Genomic DNA, 21,061 nt, shown 5'->3' on the forward strand with positions numbered 1-21,061 from the left:
GGCCGCTACAAAATACGTCACTTCCGGGGTTCGGCCACCCTCCCGGAGGCGAAGCCGTCTTGACTGGTGCGTGCGTGACGTCATGTAGAAGCGCCGGAGTTGCGGCGGCGGCGGAGGGGCCGGGAGCGGGAGGGGCCAGGCTGCGTCCCTGAGCCGAGCGCGAGGCCTTGGCGCGCATGCACGCGCGCTGCGCCGCGCCGCGCCGCGCCGCCCTCCCCTCCCCTCCCCTCCCCTCCCCTCCCCTTCGCCATGTCCCGCGAGCTCATCGGCCCCGCGCTGCCGCCCGGCTTCCCGCGCTGCGCCGAGGCGGACCCGGATGAGGACTTCAGCCAGGGTGAGGCGCGAGGGGCGCCCCGCCCCCGGGCAGCGGCTCCGGGCCGCCCCCTTCCCCCGCCCCCCTCCCTCCCCGGGCCCTTTTGCACTCCGCTCCCTGCGGGGCAGCCCCCGGGCGGAGGGGGTTGGGGGGTGGCTCTCCGTTCCGCCACGGAACACGCGTGGCAGGTCCCCGGGGGTGTCAGCCCCCCCTCCCCTCAGCGGCGCGGGCCCGCGGGGGCCTCGTCGCGTTCGGGTGCTGGAACGGGCCTGCGGCGGAGGGGGGCGGCCGGCCCCCGCCCTGAGGTATCCCTGCGGCGCGCCTTCCCCTGCTCGGTCTGGAGCTAAACTTCACGGGTGGTTTTTATAACGGCTTTCTCAGAGGAAAAAAAAAAAAAAAAAGTCTCATGTCAGGGGGTACAAGAGATATGAAACAGCCTAAAACTTGTTTTTACAAAAAGTACCGCACTGATTTGTTTATTACTTTCCTGCTCAGGTCCCATACTCGCTTTTCGGCCTGTGTTCTCTACTAGCTCCGAGTGTGAAGTTAGCGGGCAGAAAAAAGCAGGCGGTGGTTAGGTCTTTGCAGAGTGCTTCCCTTTGCCGCACCGGAATGCTTCACGAAACAATTGTTTTTCAGTCAGTGTTCATCAGGATGCAGAACTGACCCGTGATCAGTGAGGCTGTGGTGCCTCACCTGCCACCGTCACGTCAGGAGTGGCGTTGCCAGGCTGGCTGTTCTGCGGCGGAGCTCAGTTTCACCCACTGAAAACTGTTACGTGTTCTGTATCAATAATATCTCTGGAGGTAACAGTTTGAGCGTTAATGCTGTCTGTCCTTAACCCAGGTTCAGATCACTAGTGTATATATATGCAGTTTCTGGCAGAGCCTCAGTGATCGTTCATTTATTCCAAACAAAGCTGCTGTGATGGAAAAGATTTACTGTGCTCTTCTGTTCTCATTTTTTAATCCAGAAGAGGGAGCAATAGGAAGAGAAAGCAAAGCTGCTCCCTTAGCTGACACCATAGCAACACCAAGCTCTGGGTCCATAGGTTGGCTTCGTGCTGAAGTCATAGAATCAGAATTATTTGGGTTGGAAGGGATCTTAAAGATCACCTAGTTCCAAGCCCTCTGCCATGGACAGGGGCACCTTCCACTACACCAGGTCACCCAGAACCCCATCCGACCTGGCTTTGAACACTTCCAGGGATGGGGCATCCACAGCTTCTCTGGGCAACCTGTGCCAGTGTTTCACCACCCTCACAGTAAATCATTTCTTCCTTATGTCTAATCTAAACCTACCTTCTTCCAGCTTTGTCAAAAGCTTTCTTGCAGGCCCCCTTTAGGTACTGAAAGGCTGCTGTAAGTCCTGATGACACACTTGTTTGAGCTGGTGCAGCCTTTCCTACTCATATTTGTGTTGATGGCTTATTTACCTTCTTTCAATCCAAGTACTGGTTCATGTTGCAAGTATCTATATTGTGTATGAATCCACTGAAAAAAATAAGTTACACTTATCATTAGGCTGTGGTTTTGTGGTACCAAGTGTTTTGGCAATATCTGATCTAGGTTATTCAGCTTAGTTTGTTCACTTCTTGTCCCAGTGTACATCATCAACTCTGTCGTAGTAGTTATATTGGCAGATCTGCTTGGGAATTTCTGTGTGAAATGGATGAAGAAATTTATTTGTCTTTAAAAAAAAAAAAACCACCACCGAAATCCAACTATTGGGGAGTTATTTATTTGTTTTTATAACTTTTATAAACTTTTCCTGACTTACAACAGCTCAGCACAACCGTTAAGTGTATCTGCTCAACACGTGAGGAGTATTGCTGCAGTGCAGTGGAGGAGGAGAGAGCAAGTACTTTGGCGTAACATGCTTTGTTGTACAGAAGTACAGCTCCAGCTGGAGCCCTGCACCTGGAGGTTCTGAGTGGCAAAACTGTGTGGTGGGGCTGCCACCAGTGTCTTCTGCGCTGTGACAGTTGCTGGCTCTTGAGACAGAATGGGCCTAGAAGTTGTTCTGTAACTATTTCCTTGTGCATTCTAGCTATTTGAAGAGATACTTGACCTTTAAAGCTGAACAGCTTTTTCAGTATGTTTTCTTTCCTTGTGTTCTCACTGGTATTTGAGCTTCTCTTTAAGAACACTTGGATTTTTATTTTACTTTCATAGTTTCTGCCTCGCAACAGCAACAAAGTAGGACTTTGAGCAGCCATTTTGAGAACTCTGTCAAAAAGGTTTCATTCAGAACTATGATATGGAGAATAGAATAGACTAATTCAGTTGGCAGGGACCGATGGTGATCATCTAGTCCAACTGCCTGACCACTTCAGGGCTGACCAAAAATTAAAGCATATTGTTAAGGGCAGTGTCCAAATGCCTCTTAAACACTGACAGGCTTGGGGCACCCACCACCTCCCTAGGAAGCCTCTTCCAGTGTCTGACCACCCATAGAAATGCTTTCTAATGTCCAGTCTAAACCTCTTCTCGTGCAGCTTTGAACGTTCCCACATGTCCTATCACTGGATACCAGGGAGGAGGGATCAGCACCTCCCTCTCCCCTTCCACTCCTCAGGAAGCTGCAGAGAGCAATGAGGTCACCCCTCAGCCTCCTTTTCTCCAAACTAGACAAGCCCAAAGTCCTGAGCCGCTCCTCGTAGGACATTCCTTCCAACCTTTTCACCAGCTTTATTGCCCTCCTCTGGACGCACTCAAGGACCTTCACATCCTTCTTAAATTGTGGGGCTTGAAACTGCACACAGTACTCCAGGTGAGGCTGCACCAATGCTGAATACAGAGGGATAACCACCTCTTTTGACAGGCTGTGTTTGATGCACCCCACGACACGGTTTGCCCTCTTGGCTGCCAGATAAGCATTTGTCTTCTGTCTGCAATATGGCTTTGCCATGCTGGATGTCGCGAACGAAATACATGTCTGTTGATCCATTCTTAAATTTGCTTTTCTTTCATCTTTATATGGGTAACATAGAATCACGGAATTGTTTGGGTTGGAAGGGACCTGTAAAGATCATCTAGTTCCAACCACTCACGTAACAGCTCTTTTAATAGTTGTAACTTCTAGCATGCAAATTCTTGCCTTTTTTTTATGAAGAAGAAATGAAGATGTAGTAATTGTAGCTTGTGTAATCACATTGATGTGGTGTTTGGGTTTGTGAAACGTGAGCAGAGTTAAAAGCTCAGTTGTTCATTTCCTTTTGCATCCCTGCCCCCAAAGATAAGGGAGTAACTAAGGTAAAGTGCCATTTGCTGCTCTGCCTGTAGGTCAGCACAGGGGGAGCCCAAATGGACTTTGCCAGGAGATGCCAGTGTCCATTGCTGTCAGAGAAGTGATGCTACTCAAACTGTGCAACTCTTTTTCAGGACCAGGATGGGAGCAAACAGTAGTTGGACAGACTCAGAAGCTCATCCCTGGTAAATCTTTCACCTGTCTTTGTTCAGCTTGTCACTGTCCAACCTGTGGGACACACTCATCTCCCAATTCTTCATCTTATGATGATTCTTCAAAGCTAGCCTGAATGTGCTCCTCTTGAAAGAATTATACTTCCTTTGGCCCATTCATCCCTGCCTCTGTGCTGTCCTTGTACTAGCAGGAGAGAAATGCTAGGGGGTGGTTAAAAATAACCAGAGATGCAGAAGGGAGTTTTGTCTATTTCAGCATTGAGGCTGCATTTGTTAAAGTACAGATGTGTTGAGGTGATATGTCTGAAATAATCTATCGTTGTTGCTGAGAGTGAAAGGCCCTGTTCCTGGCTATCCTTGAGAGTTTCCCAGAGCCTGTCTGATGTCATGGTAGATTGCTTAGAATCACTAACTACAGCAGAAATTAACCTTGCAAAAACAAAACAAAACAAAATGTAGTTTTTCATTTGGTCTCTGAATCAAATTGACTTAATTTTCAGGTGGACAGTCACTCAATGGAGATGGCAAGTCAGAGCAACAATAGCAAGATGGCCACTTCTTGCAGCTGTGAAATATTCACTTCAGTCTGACTTGAGATGTATCCTTGGCTCTGTTTCTTTCCTCTCCAAGTTTTCTTCTTACACTTTCTAATCCCACTGTCCTGCTATGAGTTGTTCTGAGTTCCAATTACTTCCTCACTTCCCTGTTGCTCTGCCATTTCTTCATCTAGTTTTCTTCTTCACGTCATTGAATTTGGTTTCCTGGTACTCTTGACCTCTCTTCTGTTCCTCCTTTGGTCTATATCTTTCCATTTCTCCACAGCTTCCAGGGAATTTCATTCACAGACTTCTCATTGGATCTTGGCATCTCTCCTTGCGCTTTCCTTTCTTGGCTCCCAGAATCTATGCTTAGCAATTCTCATTCCTTCCTCTCTACTCTTTTTCTTTTTTCCCCAGATCCATAGCTGTATCCTCATCTGTGCTGATTATTGGTCTCCATCAATACCATGACAGTATTCATTTTTAACCCCCATTCTTCCAATTCTTTTTCCTCACTTTCACCATGTTCAAATGACTTTTTCTTCCCCAGGCTTTAAAAGCCATTTTCCCTTCCTGAACCGGTCTCTGTCTCTCTTTATTTTGTTTCTGGTTGTCCAGCTTAGGCTGCAGTTCCACGATCAAACAGTTCTTTCAGGGGAGTGCTGGGTTTTGCAGTGTTATTTTTGTGCCTCTTAAGTTCCCCGATCCAGTTTATTGCATAGCCTACACAAACAGTTGTGCTGGCATAACCAAGAGGAATTGGGCAGAAAGCATGTATATTAGCAATGATGTTGGACAACATGTCAGTGGGATCGGTCCCCGTTCCTTAAATAGTTTTGGTTTTACTGGTTCTTCCCAGCTCACAAAGCTGCTACCAATTTGTGTCTTCCTCTGCAGTATCAGACTCATCAAACCACATCTCAGTTTGCTCCTTTCACTCCAAGTTCTTTCTCTTACCTGTCTGCATTCAGAGCAAATGAAGCTCTGCTTTCATGATACCAGGGCACCTGGTGGCTGGAGAAAGCTATTGTGTGGATTTTGTCTGGTTTTAAGTGCTTTTTATCCAGTGGTGTTTCTCATACCAAAATGGGAGACTTCTTGATAGCAGTCTTTATTCCTATTTATCATTCATCTGTTGGTTCCCTCTCATCTTGAGCTTACTTTACCTTTAAAGGCTGGGGTATTGTGGGTTTTTTCCCCTCTTAGTCCTGAAATGGATTTATATGTCCTCATTAAAGTCTGTCCCATTAAAACAGAAAACAAAATAAGTGGCGGATCTGTCTGGATGCTTTGTAGCTAGTAAGATTGTCCTTCTTCTGTGTCTTGTGCTGGAGACGAGTAAAAGCTTTATGAAGCTCACTTGAAGGACTCAATTTCTGCCAAGCCTTTGTCAGCTAACAATGGAAGCATAATCTCTATCAGGTTTTATTTTGCACCATCAAAAAGTCGTAGTTCTTTAACTGGAGGTGTAATTTCCTGGTACCCTTCATTTATGTGGGTTTATTGCACCTCATCTTTTCATCTAACCCTTGACTGTTCATAAAGCTAACAATGTCTTTTTCCCTAGCAAAACACCTTTCTCTCCTGTCAGTCTTGGACTCAGTGCTTGAAATATTAAAAGGAGGAATGGTGTCTGTGTTGCAGGATGCTAAATCAGCAATAGGATCAAATCTCCATTACATCGGATGGCTACTCATGCTGTGTGTGTAAATGTGTGCTGGCCCTGCACACACTGCCCTGGATCTGGGAAGACTTCTTCTCTTGGGAAGAGAGAAGACTTCTTCTCTTCTTCTTGCTGGTCTTTGCTTACTCCAGCTGGCTCTGTGTTGATTTGGTCTGTTGAGGGTACCTTTGTTAAGTGTCTCGTTTGTGGAGCATTTGCTGTTAGGATCAGTGGCTAAGGTACTTCTGGAGCCAGTGTACATGGTACTGTATCCAAATAAATCTGTAAACAACTGTGCTTGCTGGTGGGGACGGTGCCAGAAACGGCTCAGGCCTGTTAGCCATGTAAGCATCTGAATTTTAGCTTTGCTGGGATATCCCCTCCCTCCTCATTACTCCAGAGGATGAAGGATTGATGGCAGCATGAGAGCTCCATCCAGTCTCCTGCTGGGGCTTTCTGACAGCAATGTTTTTTTGAACTCTGAATGCCTAAATCATCCCTTTTTCAGCAGAGTACTTAAGCCTGTGCCTGCAGTTCACGCTTAGCTGAACTGGAAAAAAACCTTAATTGTTAAACCATTCTTAAAGCAGGCTGCCAATTAAATTCTAATCTGTGGTCTGCCATTCTGTGTATGTGCAAATGATGTGATTCTTCACTAGTAAGCTTCAAATGCTTTATTAAGGTGGTAGTTTCTTTTAAATATACCAGTTTATACCATATCCATTGTAAATAAGTTGTTAGAGAAAACGGGGTTTCTAGTCCTGTTCCAGAAGACACTCGTGTAGTAATGGATTACTAACGTACTAATTTAATTCAGCAGGTGGTGGTTCATTGAAATATGGTGCTGGAAAAAGTAACTTCTAGAATTTTGTTTCAATATCTTCTCTAAATGCTAGACAGTGCAGTGATTGAATAAACTTAATTCCAGGTAGATACGTGTTTTGTGGATACCAAGATAGATCATACACATTTGAAATGTTTATTAAGTATCCCAGATAACTCTGGATGTTCAGTTGCAGGACCAGCACTGCCTCCAGGCTATAAAAGCAGCTGTAGCTCAGAAACACCTGACAGTGATGACGACTCAGAATCTCTTCCTCTACCCAGAGATACAAACAGAGATTCTGAAGAGGACACAGAAGGAGATCCACCACCCAAGTGAGTATGTTCCTAGGTTATTTATATCTTTACATTGTATTGCAAATGAAATGTGTCTGCATAAATTATGAGAAAGAGGCAGTATTGTGTAAGTAGAAAGGTAAACCCTGTACCTACGTAAAACTTGACAACACGCTTCACATGTTCTTTGTGGTCAAGAATGTTCAGCTGACCTGTTTGACACCGTACAGTGGATTTAAGTTATTTAGGGCAATCAAATCTCTCTATTTACATGTTCTATTTTAGTTCTGCAATTAAAGTAATAAAATCCTTAATGTTTTGCTTGTTTATACTAAGGACAGACACCACTTGTCATGCATGTAAGTATTTGGTAGTTGAGTTTTGCTCTGTTTCTGGTGTACTACCTCTTATTGAGAGGTCATAAGAACTATTTATGGGCGTGAATTTATGCATTTAATTAAGTCAGCTCTAATGAAAAAAAAAACCCATGAATTGTTTAGCAAATAACAGGAGTCTGCACATACTCTCATTTGGTGGGATTGATTACTCACAATTACTGCATTAAGGACTTAAGTGTGTGTGTGTTCTAGGCCTTGTATAAGGGACTTGAAGAGCATTATGCCATCTTAATGAGTGTTAAAGTAATTATTAGTGTTCTGATTTCAGCTGAGATGGAGCTAATTTTTTTCCTCATAGCTGCTGTGTTTTGGAATTAGTATGGGTTCTGGTATGTGAAGATCGTTGATAATACGCTGATGTTCTTAGTTGTTGCTAAGAGATCAAGGACTTCTTGCAGCTTCCCAGGTTTTGCTAATGTGCAAGTGCAAAAAGCTGGGAGGGGTACAGCCACTACAGTTGACCCAAACTGGCCAAAGGAAGTATCCATACCATAGATGTCATACTCAGTCTATAAGCAGGGTGAGGTTGGCCAGTGGGCAGCTCTTTTGCTGCTCAGGATCATTCTGAGATTGCTCTTGGTTCCGTTCGATGATTGCTGCTTGGGACGGGCTGTATGGGTCATCAGGCGGTGAGAAATTGTGCATTACTTGCTTTGTATATTTTATTATCTCTATATTTTATTAATATCATCATTATTAAGATCTATTATTATTATCTCTTCTTTTGCTGTCCTAGTTAAACTGTCTTTATCTCAACCCACAGGTTTTCTTTTCTTCCAAGTTCTTTCCCCCATCCTCTGGGGAGGGGGAAGATGAGTGGCAGTGTGGTATTTAGCTGCCAATGGGGGTTAAACCATGATGATTACTCACTTTTTTTTTCTTGTTGTCTTATTCAACAGTTTTTGAGTTCATTGGAATTGAACTGGGAAAATACTAGTCAAAATGCAGACAGTGTAAAAAATTGAGAAAGAAGTGTACTGAATTTAAAATTACTTTCTGACTAGAAAATGATATTTCAACATTATACTACTCTTCTTTCTACAGCAAAAGCATTCTTGATGTTTTTTTTTTAAATGTCAGAGTGCTGTTGGAGTGAAGCTTATGCTCCCAATTTTTTAATTGCTTCAAATTATTTTGGATCCTTTTGCACTGTTTCCTTGGTAACAGCAGGATATTTAGTACATAAGACCGTTTGAAATAATTTTATGTATTTTTTTTTTTCTTTTTTGAAATGTAGATAATTGCTATGCATGTCAAGGTAATTATTAAGTGAAATCTTTATATTTGCAGAAAGCCAAAAAGAATTCAGGAAGATGACGATGATGATGGCTTTTTTGGGCCTGCTCTTCCTCCTGGATTTAAAAAACAGGATGATTCTCCCGAGAGGTAATTCAAATGGAATTATATTCAGACTCCCTTCCTTAAAACACAATTATTTTAGATAAAATATTTGTGGCGCTATTACAGAACACTTCAATTGTGCACTTCAGATTTGGATGATTAGAATTGCTTCCTCCACATTCCGAGAACAGATACAGCATTCCCCTGAAACACAACACACGGCCCTCCTAGTCCTGGTTGGAAGGTTGGAGAGAAAAAGGAAAAAAAATGTGACTTGTCTGAATTATATGTTGAATGTCAAATTTCTTCAGTTTCTTATGATAGGACTCAAATCAGTGCAGGAAAAAAAAAACACCAAATTATAGGGACGAAGACACATAGTTCTGTAGTTCATTCTGGGCTGTGTGGGAGTAGGGCAGTTAGCTTTTGTGTGGTGCGATACAATGCAGATTATGGGAATTGTTGTTTACTAACACACCAAGGATTTTTGTTCAGGTGTCCTCAGGTAGAAGACTAATCTGAACAGTGTAGGTTTCTAGAAAGCAAGTTGTCATTTCTAAGCAAATAAGCATTATTTATAGCCTCTATCAGGAAGCTTTCCGTTTGATTGCACACAATTATAAAATACTTCCCCCCCAAAAAAATTATGGATTTTCTATGCAGAGCTTAACCATGTCTCACAGCCCTCTGGTCTTTACATCAATCTGTGCAATCCCTACTATAATTTTAAATGGTAATCCATAGTGAAATTGGTAGTTGCAAGGGGACGCTTATTGATGAAAGGTATAAGAGAGTCCACAATCACTGTTACCTTCCTTAGAGCAATAGGGAGCTTGTAGATAAAATAAATGAATACCTATCTGCCAGGTATGAGTTTTGAGTTCTAGGTAAGTGACTCACTTCGTTGTGGAGCTGTGCGTGTAGTATACCATCTCGAAGGAAATTTCAAAGCTGAATCTCTTTTTAGTTTGGATAAATTTTTATGGTGCTAGGCAGCAGTTAGGGAAACAAGAATTGATGTAACTAAGGTTATTTGGAAGTATCGTTTTCATATCTGTTTGGTTATGCTTTGCTGTAATCAACACGCTCTTTTGTAATTATGGGTATCATGCTCAGTGGGTTCGTTTGGTGCTTTGGTGGTGCAAGAGTAACTAATGTTTGGGTTTTGGCTGGGTTTTTTTTTTTTTTCCCCTTGCATTTCATACGCACAGTGTGTTATTTTAAGTATAAAATTTAGGAAGTCACTAAAAATAATGTGGTCTCTAATAAAGCAATTAAATGCTTGTAGCTTTTAATATCAGCAGAAGTAGCCACCTTGCTTTCTTGATTTTTGACGTGAGTACTCCTGTAGTAAAATATTATGTCAAAGTGTGCAAAGGAAAAGAGGAAGAAAAAAGGCAACTTGTAGTTTGAAGATCGGAGAGATGAGCAGTAACACAGATGGTCACCTATTGTATCATCTTAACCTTATGTATATTCACCCAACTTTTATTTCTACTTAGCAGTTTATTTGCAACATGCTTGGTAACGTGCATTTATGTTCAGAGGGCAAGAGTCTGCTCGGTGCCTGTGAGATTCAAGCAGTAAAAGGCACGCACTAGTTGTTTTGGGGTTTGGGTTTTTTTGTCCTAGCTGCTCCTAGCACACGCTGAGAAAGCAGATTGAGCAGAGCTGTTTTGCACCCAGCCTGATTCCCTGAATAGGTGGGAAAGGTGTGACGTGTGGGAAGAGCCTTGTCTATCTTGCGCCCCCGTACACCTGGCAGTCTAGTTGGGCTGACACAGTGAGGCATGTAAGCTGTGCAGGGTGTAGACACAGTGCTGTTAACTGTCTCCCCGCTGCATTGGCCCTAGCATTGAGCAGATTGCCAGCTGATTGATCTAGCCATGAATAATTGAAACAAATGCATGTTTGTTTCAATGTATGGACATACTGTTTGTTAGCTCTGTGTGACATACTTGTTCTTTTAGAAAAGCTTTTGTTCTATTACAGCTTTTCCAGACTTGTCAAAGCAACATATTAATTATTAGGAGCAGCTTATGTGGCAAAGTAGAGCTTGTTAATTTTTTTTTTTAATTATTTCAGCATTATATATATATATGAGAGAACAGATGTCTCAACTTTGGAAAGGACGTTGCTGGTTATCATTGTTAGACAGAAGTGCAGCACTTGTAAATATTCCCAAAGTCTTCACACATCAAGGTAAAGAGTGAAGATTGTCTTAAAAAAAATATTGTGTTATACATCAGAAGAATGCTGAAATGCTCATCCTGAAATGGGCATTAGCAAGGACTCCAAGTCCAACTACAGGAAAGTGTTCTTTGCCACGTATGAAATGCAGTATTCCTTCAATGAAAGCTTAATTCGTTGTAGGTTTGTGGTGTGTTTTTGAATGTGTATAGATAGGTACCGAAGCTGCCAGCAGCAGCAAAATGTGTTTAACAGGGTTTTATTTAGATTCAGTTCACCTGTTCAGAGAGCCTTTGGGCATCCAGGAAACTGTCAAAAATCACATTGGCTGTGTGCTGCTGAGGAAAGACCTGAGCAGCAGGGTTATTCATGGTGGGGGGGAAAAAAAATACAGAAATGGAAAGTGTTGGAGGGATGAGTATGGGAACCATTTTTCTATTATTTGGAAGAGCCTTTGAGCTGTGACAGAAGCAAAGCAGAGTATTGAGATCTGCTTTTTTTTCGCAAGTTGCACAGATACAGCCCACAACATAGATGTTCTTATATATTTTAATAGAAAGCTTTTTTTATAGTTTAGTTTAACTGTCTCTCCATGCAAAATAAAGGTACTTTTATACTAAAATAAAAGATGATTTTGGCTGTGTCTGCACAGGTTTAAAATCAATCTCTTTAAATTATACTGGAAATATAAAATGTGGTCTTAACAAGAAAGCAGCCAGAAAGGAACAGAGGACAACAAAAGCTGTTTCTTTTTTTGCAGCTGCTAGATGGGGGTGGAACTTCAAATTTAACCCAGACCTCTTGCCTGGGTTTGAAATCTCACCAGTGCCCTTGTCCTGGCCTGAGCTCACATTTATTGCTCGTGTCTGTGGTTGGCTTTCTGGCAGGACTTTCTGCTTTTTATTTCCCCTCTTCAAATCCTGACAGTAATATTACTATAGCAGGGCTGTACTGATGAGATTATGCAGGATTTAGCAGAAGACCATAATTAACATAATTCAGTTCATGTTGTGTTACATTTGATTGCCATAAAACTCTGAAACTGAAGGTGATAATAAAAAAAGTCTCTACTGATACATTGTGAGGATACTGTCACTTGGATATTTCTTCAGGTGATAATTGTTTGGGGTTTTAATTAGCTTTTATTAGCCTTAAATAATATGATGGTGCATTATTAAAAGAACTCACATACAAAAGTCTTTTCAGTACTGCAAGCACAGTTTGTAGTACACTTTGAATGGTTTTCAGCATTGAAAAGTGATTCTCACCTTTCTGTGTTACTGGAGACAATTGAATTGTGCTGCTTGCAGAGCTGCTGTGTAAAAACAAATCAGTGAAGTTACCTGGCAGCACAAAACTTTTCTTCCCTTGTCTCCACTTCAAGGGAAAATAAACTTAAAATCAGAGCAGTTCACTGATTCTGTTTATTGAAGAACAGTGACAGTGTGGTGCAAGGCAAGAATGAATAAAATTGTCTTTGCTGCTAGAGAAAGAGTAGCGTATATTTGACCTCCGACCTTTCATTGCTTGTATATCTGGTGAAGGAAGCTAGGCAACAAACAAGTGGATTTCCTTGTCTATGTGCTGCAACTTTTGTGGTTTTCTTGCATCCCATCTATCTGCAGAGGTTCTCCTGGGAAACGGAGAAACTCTTCTGATTCAGTTATTTCTATGGTGTGGATAGGGGAGGCACTTGGCATGGGAAGGAAGGAGAATCACGCTTGTCATTGACATTTTATTTTTATTTTATATTAATCTATTACATTTTTTTTCCTGCAGCAAACAGTGGAAGGCTGTCATTTAATGTACTGTCCATGTTGGTTATGTTACTTCCTTCCCCACCCCACCCCCCCCAACTGAAAACCAAATTTTTCTTTTTTTTCCCTTTTTTTTCTTTTTTTCTTCCTTCAAGGCCCATTATAGGTCCTGCATTACCACCTGGCTTTAGGAAACCTTCACAAGACTCTGGGAATAGCAGATGTTCCATTGGACCCTCTGTTTCATCAGAATTCCATACTCAGGTTTGTGAAAACAGAAGCCTTTTGTTAAGTACAAGCTATCTGAAATGCTTAAACAAGTAGGAGCCTGAAAAAGTCTGCTGTACTTTTCAGCATAACAGTTTAATTCTAGACCAGAAAGTATCTGGTGTTTTTTTTCCTTGAGTCAAGTACTGAAGCATAAATAAGCCTTGAAAAAGAAAAAGGGTGGTCTGGTTTGTTGTGATTTTGGTGTTAGACGGATGATGCACTCGCTGAACACAAGACATCTAGGAATCCTAAATTGCAGTCACATTAATTCTTCCTAATGTTTTCCCATTCTTTCTTTTGGTGTGACGTCCTTCACAAGTGAACATCTTGGCAAAGCTCAGTTTTTAAAAGACATCAAAGTAGTAATGCATTTTGATGGGGGAGCAAAATGATTAATATTTCACATATCTTCATCTCCTTAAAATGTAAACTTATTTAATAAGTTTATCCAAAGGAATGCAATCAGGAATGACACTACAGTGTCACTAATTGTTCTTATCAATAACAAGGTGATACCTGTAACTGGGAGTAAGGTGCAGCAGGATGGTGACACCGACACAATTTTTTGGTTCATGTTTTTTTACTGTTCTTGACAGGTTAGGTAAAAATGAGATAGAAGTCCTATATTCTAATCTCTAGCCACAAAACAATGCATGTACTACTAAAGAACATAGAGGAATAAGATGTGTGATAAAATACAACCAGAAATATGGGGAAGATTCAGATCTCTAAACATGGGCCTCTAGTACTATTCTGAGGGATCTGAATCGTGTGCAGCTGGCTGGCAGATTGGGAGTGGCACCTTAGAGAAGCTTGTGTCCTTTTTGAGCAAAACCTCTCAAGCCAGGCAGAATACCCTAAGACATCAAAAATGGTGCTGGATACCAGTGTTTAAGCAACTGAATCTCGCTTATGTTATCATAAACTAAATACCAATTCCTTGTGAGAATTAACAGTCATTCTGTTTATTTCTATAATACTTTTCATTTTTTAAGTTTAACTCCCAGATACTATGGCACATGCTAGGAAGGAACAAGGCAAAGGCTGCTCTGAAACGTCACTTTTTGATTAGTGTATCGTTCTCCAGCCTCCTTGCCATAGTTTAGCCCTGCTCGGGACCAAGCTATTCAGTCTCTCACTCACTCCCCCCCACCCACCGAGGGAATGCAGGAGAGATAGTATAGCAAAAAGGCTTGAGGTTTGAGATAAGGACAGGGAGACCTCATTCAAGTTACTGTTATGGGCAAAACAGACCCGACTTGGGGAAAACTATTTGTTTATTATTATTAATAAAACCAAAGTGAGATAATGAGAGAGAGAACAAAACCAGCTTTCCTCCACCCCTCCCTCTCCCCAGTCTTAACATCATGTCAAATTATCTGTACCTTCTTCCTCACCCCGAGCAGCACGAGGGGGAATAGGGAATGGGGTTTATGGTCAGTTCATCACATGTGACTTTCCACCACTCCTTCCTCCTCAGGGGAAGCACTGTTCACATTCCTCCCCTGCTCCATCGTGGAGTCCCTCCCATGGGCTGCAGTCCTTCATGAACTTCTCTGGTGTGGGTCATTTCTTCCATGGGGTGCAGTCCCTCCAGAATGGCTGCCCCAGCACGGGCCCTCCACGGGCCGCAGCCTCCTTCAGGCATCCGCCTGCCCCGACATGGGGTCCTCCATGGGCTGCAGGTGGATCTCTGCTCCTCCGTGGGACTCCATGGGCTGCAGGGGGACAGCCAGCCTCACCATGGGGTGCACCACGGGCTGCAGGGGAATCCTGACCAGGAGCAGCATTACTCCTCCCCCTCCTTCTTCACTGACCTTGGTGTCTGCAGCCGTTCCTCTCACAAGAAATTCCTTACAATTGGCTCAGGCAGATGCCTCTCAGGTTCTCTTCACATCTCCTCTCCTCTCTTCAGTTCTTGCAGCCGGACTGGGCTGAGTTGGGCCCAGTCGGCCGCCCGGCAGGAGGCCAGAGGGTGAGGGCTGCAAGGCCCACAAGTCTCGCACCTCCCCCTTTCTGCTCCTGCTTCTGCTTCTTCACTCCTTTTTTTTTTTTTTTTTTTAAATTTTATTTTCCCCTTCTTAAACTTGTTATTGCAGAGGTGTTATCAGGGAACATTCTGTCACCAATTGGCTTGGCCCTGGCCAGCAACAGGTCTGCCCTATGCCTAGCCAGGTCCACCAGACAAGGGGGAATTTCTAGCAGAAGCTGCCACCGTAGCCCCCATCACTAAACAAAACCAACACAGTCCTACAGCAAGTGTTGTCAATCCTTCGTGATTGTGTCTCACATTTTTAAGATACACATTGTCTTATAACTCCAAATAACGATTAAGCAATTTATCATAATGACAAATCTCTTGAGGCAGAGATGTCAAAACTGATCTGCTTATATATATTTTACAAACAAAAAAGTCTCATTTCACCTAAATAGATCCTCCAGCATCAGCTTTGTTACAGCTATTACAGAACTTAGCTTATTTTATTTTTTCTTTTCCTAATAATACTCTTTTTTTTTACCTTTGAATATGATGAGTATTTTTTGATTTATTTTGTTTTAATTTATTTAATTATTTTGTATTCTAATATCTCTTTAGAGGCAGCTTCTTCCATGCTGACTTTTCACTTTATATTGATTTCCCCTTCAAACTTGAAGGCAGTATTTTTTAATGTTTACTTAATTTCATTTTGTTTGAGGCAGGTGGTAATGGAGTGAACTGAACTTAAGACTAATGAGAAAGGAAATGAGACATGCTTCTTCAATTAAAGCTCAGTGTGGAATTTGTCTTGCGTGCTCAGCTACTTTACAATTTATTATGAAAGTCTTGTATCTTTGCATTTTTTTAATTTGTTTGTACACAGAGAGAGGGAAGTGTTTTACTACTTTGGTTTCTCAAGATGGTTATTCCTCTTCCCACCAGCTCCTTCTTTAAAAAAAGAGAGAGAGAGAATGCAGTCACCCCATTCACTAAAAGTTTAAGCAATATCACAGTGGCAGATAATTACTGAAAGCTTGACTATTTAAATGTTTTTGAGAAGAATCAGGAGAGAAATTGGTGTTACCTACTCACAGTGTTGATAAATGACCAGTTATTTCTCACCCTCCTCAGTCTTTCAGATCCATTTCATGCAACTGATAATGCAACCACTAAATTTGCTAAGCCTCTTCTTGCGCCTTGTGGTCCACAGCCGCACGTAGCTGTATCTCTTGCTACCTGAAGCTTGCCTTCCCCACTGTTCATACTTTTGCTGACTCCAAAAGGTAGACAGGGCCAGCTGGCTTGGCTAGCTTGGAGCAGTGTCATTAAAGCACACCAGTTTCTGTAGCAAATGGCACACCTAGGAGTAGAGTGGCTTATTTCACACCTGCTGTCTTCCTTAGCCCAAATCCCTCTACAGCAGTGGGATTCCAGCTATGAGGAGCCTGAAGTATTTGGCTTGAACTCAGTGGTTATCCTGCTAGGATACCTTTCCTGCTCTCCTCCTACTTTCACTCATCCTCCATTCCCCATGTTGGGGAACATGGACTGGGCTGGATGAGGCTCTGAGCAACCTGTTCTGGTTGGAGATGTCCCTGCTCCTTGCAGGGGGGTTGGACTAGATGGCCTTTGAAGGTCCCTTCCAACCCTAACCATTCTGTGAGTCTATGATTCTATGTTAATTTTTCTAGCATCCTGAGCCCAAGACAATTCTCCTTGCGGTGTGAAATTGCAGTCCTTATTACAGACATGCATCCAAATGTTGCTAGTGATGGTAAAGCCCAAAGTATCGCAGATATGTGCTTGTGCATTTCAAATTTATCTATGACCACAGACGCTACACGACTCCGTGCAGAACAATGTAAAGTAGCAGGACTTTCTGTATCGCCACTGCATTTACCAGCAGTTTTGCCTTGGACAAGAGATGATGCTTTTGGAAACCTGGAGACTAATTATCCATGTTCAAGTGATAGAACAGGTCTAACCTGGAGTTGTAATCCAGGTTTTTGTTGTCTGACTGGCAGATGCATTGCATTAGGTTTATGTGCTCTTCTAGACAAAATCAGTCTCATCCTATGAAGCTAAAGTGTTTCTAGATGGTCTTAGCACTGTGGTTGAGAGAAATGTTTTGTTTTTGGAAGGGAACAGATAGTAGCGAGGAAGATGACAATCTTATAGGCCCAATGCCTGCAAAAGGACCAGTGGAGTCTGATGTGACTAAAGAATTTGAACGCAGAGCTCAGAGAATGAAGGAAAAACTTACTTCAGCAGACAGCGTAAGTTGGATTTCTTAATTTCTAATATTGTTGCTGAAGTGTATTTGTGTTTTTCTTTGCCTGTTTCTTTGTGAACCCAGTTGCAGTCATGTGTGGGATGCTGAGTGTTTGCAATTGTTAAGATTAAAGAAAAAAAAAATCCATGATTTCTGCTGGAAGCAGATTCAGACAGAAATTTGTGGTCATCTCCTTTTTTTGGTCATCCCTTCCCCCCACAATATTTCTTTTGTAAAGGATGAACCCAAGCAAGTTACCAGGGAATCATGGATGACAGAACTTCCACCTGAATTGAAGAGCTTTGGATTTGGCCCAAGAACATTCAAGAGAAGAGCTGATGACAAATCAGGTGATAGATCTGTTTGGACAGATACTCCAGCTGACAGAGAGAGAAAAGCCAAGGTGAGCATTTACTCATTTGTATACACCTGCAGGTGATATGTATGTTGTTCATATTCTGTGGAAACAAAATAAAGATACCCTGAGCTGTTCAATGAAATTTTTTTTCCAGATTTTTCTTTGTTATCAAAAGTTATTAATTCAGGCTTAAAGGTAAAGGCAAGGAAATAACGTTTTTAAGTAACATTGATATTTCTTTATTCCATCTACCTTCTGCAGTAGTCAGGTACTCTGTATCAGCTTATTGAATTTCCAGTTACAGCGTGTCAAGTTTCTTCTTTTATCAAATTGAGCAATAAATATCTGATGGCCTCTATCATGGCCTCTACTCTTCAGGTTTAATTAAAGTAAATATAGATTTCCTTGCTTTTTACTTCAGACATTCTGATTACTATAGCGTGTGATTTGTTTCTACTCATCAGGAAAGAGAAGAAGCAAAAACGTCAACCAGTAAGAATAATGAAGAAATTGTATTGTCTGGGAGAGACAAGAGACTTGTTGAGCAGGTGACTTCATACAATGTAAGTGTGATAGCAAAATAATTCCTCTTCCTGCATTTCCTTTAATTCTTCACTCTTTTCTTCTGGTTCTCATTTCTAGCGCTGCTGGTTTCCATGGTGATGCCACTACAGTCTTCCCTTTTAGTGCTCACACCTACTGCTGTTTAAGCCATTAGAATATTTGCCACTGACTTCAACAAGAGCAGGATTGGGTCCTCCAGCTGCTGCTGCAAACAATGGGATGGAATTGGGGTTTGTGTATGTGGTTTTAGGTGGTGTTTTCCTTAAATTATCCTCATGTCAGGACATAGTTGCTGGGAGTAGACAACCTTAATTCAAATATTAGCTTGCTTCTTCAAATTACCAATATCCCAAGTATAAAACAGTAGTAAAAGTTTAACTTTTAGGGCAAAACATGCATTAACCCCAAAGAAGCTTGATGGGCTAAGCAGTTCAACGCATTAATTACACTATGTAACTAACTACATTAACTGCTCATTGCAACAGCATTATTACATGAAATCTTCCTCAGTCTCTGCAGAAACAGATAATTTTCGCAGACAGATGTTGATCACTAGAAATCTGAACTCCGTGTCAAATTCTCTCACTTTTCTGTCTGCCAGACCTGTCCACCAGACTATATGGACTGTTGCCCTCGTTACAGCTGTTCGCTCCAGTTCTTCCCTGATTTATGGCTTGAAGTCTCATGGAAGGCAATCTGATCTCTTGGGAGTATAATTAACTTGAGAATCACAGCCTTGGCTTATATTACATGATTTAAATTTATCTGGCCCTTCTAATAATTTATTTGTAGTTCATTAAATCACATGTCCCTCTTGACTCAGAGACTTGCAAATCCAGCGCTATTGGCATGCTGTCTTAAATTTCTTCTGTATTGTCTGTTTCTACTATCATTATGAATATAGTAGAATAATTTTCATGTAAAACTACAGCTTTTGCTCTGTACCGTTGCCAGAATAAAACATATGTAGGCCTTTACTGTTTCTATGATTAATGGAGTTCTCTCAAAAAAAAAAAAAAAATTGGAGAAGGCATCTTGTTTAAGAACAATGTTTCTTAGGTTGTTTTGTTGTTTGTTTTTTTTAAATTGGCTCTTTTCTGATTTTCAGGTGGTTGTTTTTGTTTTTTTTCTTTTAAAGTTTTTTCCTCTATTCTTTCCTATTTCTTTCTCTACTGACCTTTATCAAGGATACTTTCATAGAATAGAAGGTTTAATCCTGAGAGTAGTTTATTACAGTCAGTTTTTTCAGTGCTGATGCCAAATACATTCTCTGGTGCAATTCTGTCAGCACTGATGCAGTTACACTGTGAATAAGTATGGTCCATTTTCTGTTTTCCATGTGAATTACTTCTTATGTCATGTATGAATTATTATTTGTATGTGTGATGAAATAAGTGTTTGCACAGGGAATGAAGGAAAATGAACCTTTGGAATAAAGATCTCATGTTCCTAGATGTGAGAAATCAGAGCTGCTCATCTTTTGCTCTTTCTGATATGAGAATTGGTTTGGAGTGATCTTTTGGCTGGTTTGTAATGATTTGGGAGTCTGAGAAATTGAATACTTTAGGATACACAAATACACTTTACCTGAGTAAAGGAGGGACCACATAGTCTTGTGAGAACTAATCCTGCTTCTGTGTGAAAGCAGCAAAAGCGTTATGTTGTATTTGGGCTGGGTCATCCTCTTTAATAAGTGTAACTGAAGTTCTTGATTTGGCAAAACGTCCTCTAGCTCCAACCTGACTTTGTCCTGCGGGCTTGCAACAACAGATCATTCAAATACTGAAAAATTAAAAGCACACATTAAAAACATAATATTGTATGAGAGTAAGATCGAAAGGGTATCTAGCTTGTTCCTGCCCCTAGCAGTGACCAAAACCAGATGCTTAGGGGAAGTGTATAAGAAACTGGGCTTGTACTTTGAGGTGTTTCTCTTGACATGTTGTCTTCATTTGTCTCTGCTACTAATGGCAGAGCAACTTCTTCTGCATTATTTTTATAATTTATCTCCACTGTCTCCAGAGATTCAACATTATTCAACATTAGTGAATTATTAGTATTTTATTCAGTATAGACAAGATTACACGTGCTTTCTGCTCTGTATATGCTAAATTTATCATTCTGTTTTCCAGTTACTAAGCTGTCTTCTTTTGCTGGAATTTTTAGCCTTCCTAACTCCAGTCTTTCCATGTGGATTTTCTGATATTTTGTAATACTTTATTTCTTCTTCCTTCTTCCCATTTTTCCAGGAGTCAAAGAGGTCAGTATCTCTCATGGACATACATCAGAAGAAGCTAAAGAGCAAAGCGTCCGAAGAAAAGAACAAACCTCAAGAAAGAAGGCCATTTGACCGAGACCAGGATCTCAAAGTCACTCAATTTGATGAAGCACAAAAGAAAGCTCTTATAAGAAAATCCAGAGATCTGAATAGTAAATTTGAGCACAGTAAAGGCAATATGTTTTTATAACATGAAAGCATGAAGCTTTTTTGAAGTTAAGTCAATTAACCTTTGAATACTTAATTTTTTAAGTATTTTTTTCTGTAAATATTTGTATGCAAAATAAATATCCCAATATCTAACTATTTTTCCTTGTCTGTAAATACTCTGTTAGAGAGGATCATCTGTACTAAAACTAAACAGGTAAAGGGAAGTCTTGGTATAAAACAGAGAATATAAATTTGCTACTTTAAAACATTGAGAAAGACAGATATTGTTAGCATTAAAATAATTAATTAAAATAGGTATTATTTTAAGGAGCGCTAGATTTGATCCTGCGATTGAGCTGGCAGTTTCCCTCTTTCTCCTGTATTGTGGTTCTCTCTCTGTACATAAATACAGGTTTATATGTATGCAGTATAATTTCTGTACTGTGGCA

General features: G+C 41.3%; 1 protein-coding gene across 1 annotated transcript; it reads left to right on the forward strand.

Moving 5' to 3' along the window:
• The first annotated feature begins 240 nt into the window (after nucleotides 1-240).
• GPALPP1 (GPALPP motifs containing 1) lies at nucleotides 241-20,770 on the forward strand. Its single transcript, XM_086771820.1, has 8 exons — nucleotides 241-334; nucleotides 6,951-7,095; nucleotides 8,745-8,840; nucleotides 12,898-13,006; nucleotides 17,132-17,266; nucleotides 17,501-17,665; nucleotides 18,085-18,183; nucleotides 20,434-20,770. Exons 1-8 carry the CDS (start codon nucleotides 250-252, stop codon nucleotides 20,650-20,652), a joined length of 1,053 nt encoding a protein of 350 aa, XP_086627946.1. The 5' UTR covers nucleotides 241-249; the 3' UTR covers nucleotides 20,653-20,770.
• The last annotated feature ends 291 nt before the right edge of the window (nucleotides 20,771-21,061 follow it).

This window comes from Chlamydotis macqueenii, chromosome 1 (assembly GCF_036417535.1).
Source record: "Chlamydotis macqueenii isolate bChlMac1 chromosome 1, bChlMac1.mat, whole genome shotgun sequence".
In the NCBI taxonomy this organism is placed as follows: Eukaryota; Metazoa; Chordata; class Aves; order Otidiformes; family Otididae; genus Chlamydotis; species Chlamydotis macqueenii.

Coding starts and splice junctions, on each gene's coding strand:
- GPALPP1 (XM_086771820.1), top strand. CDS start 250: ATGTCCCGCGAGCTCATCGGCCCCGCGCTGCCGCCCGGCTTCCCGCGC. Junction 335..6,950: donor GGATGAGGACTTCAGCCAGG/GTGAGGCGCGAG, acceptor CTGGATGTTCAG/TTGCAGGACCAGCACTGCCT. Junction 13,007..17,131: donor CATCAGAATTCCATACTCAG/GTTTGTGAAAAC, acceptor TGTTTTTGGAAG/GGAACAGATAGTAGCGAGGA.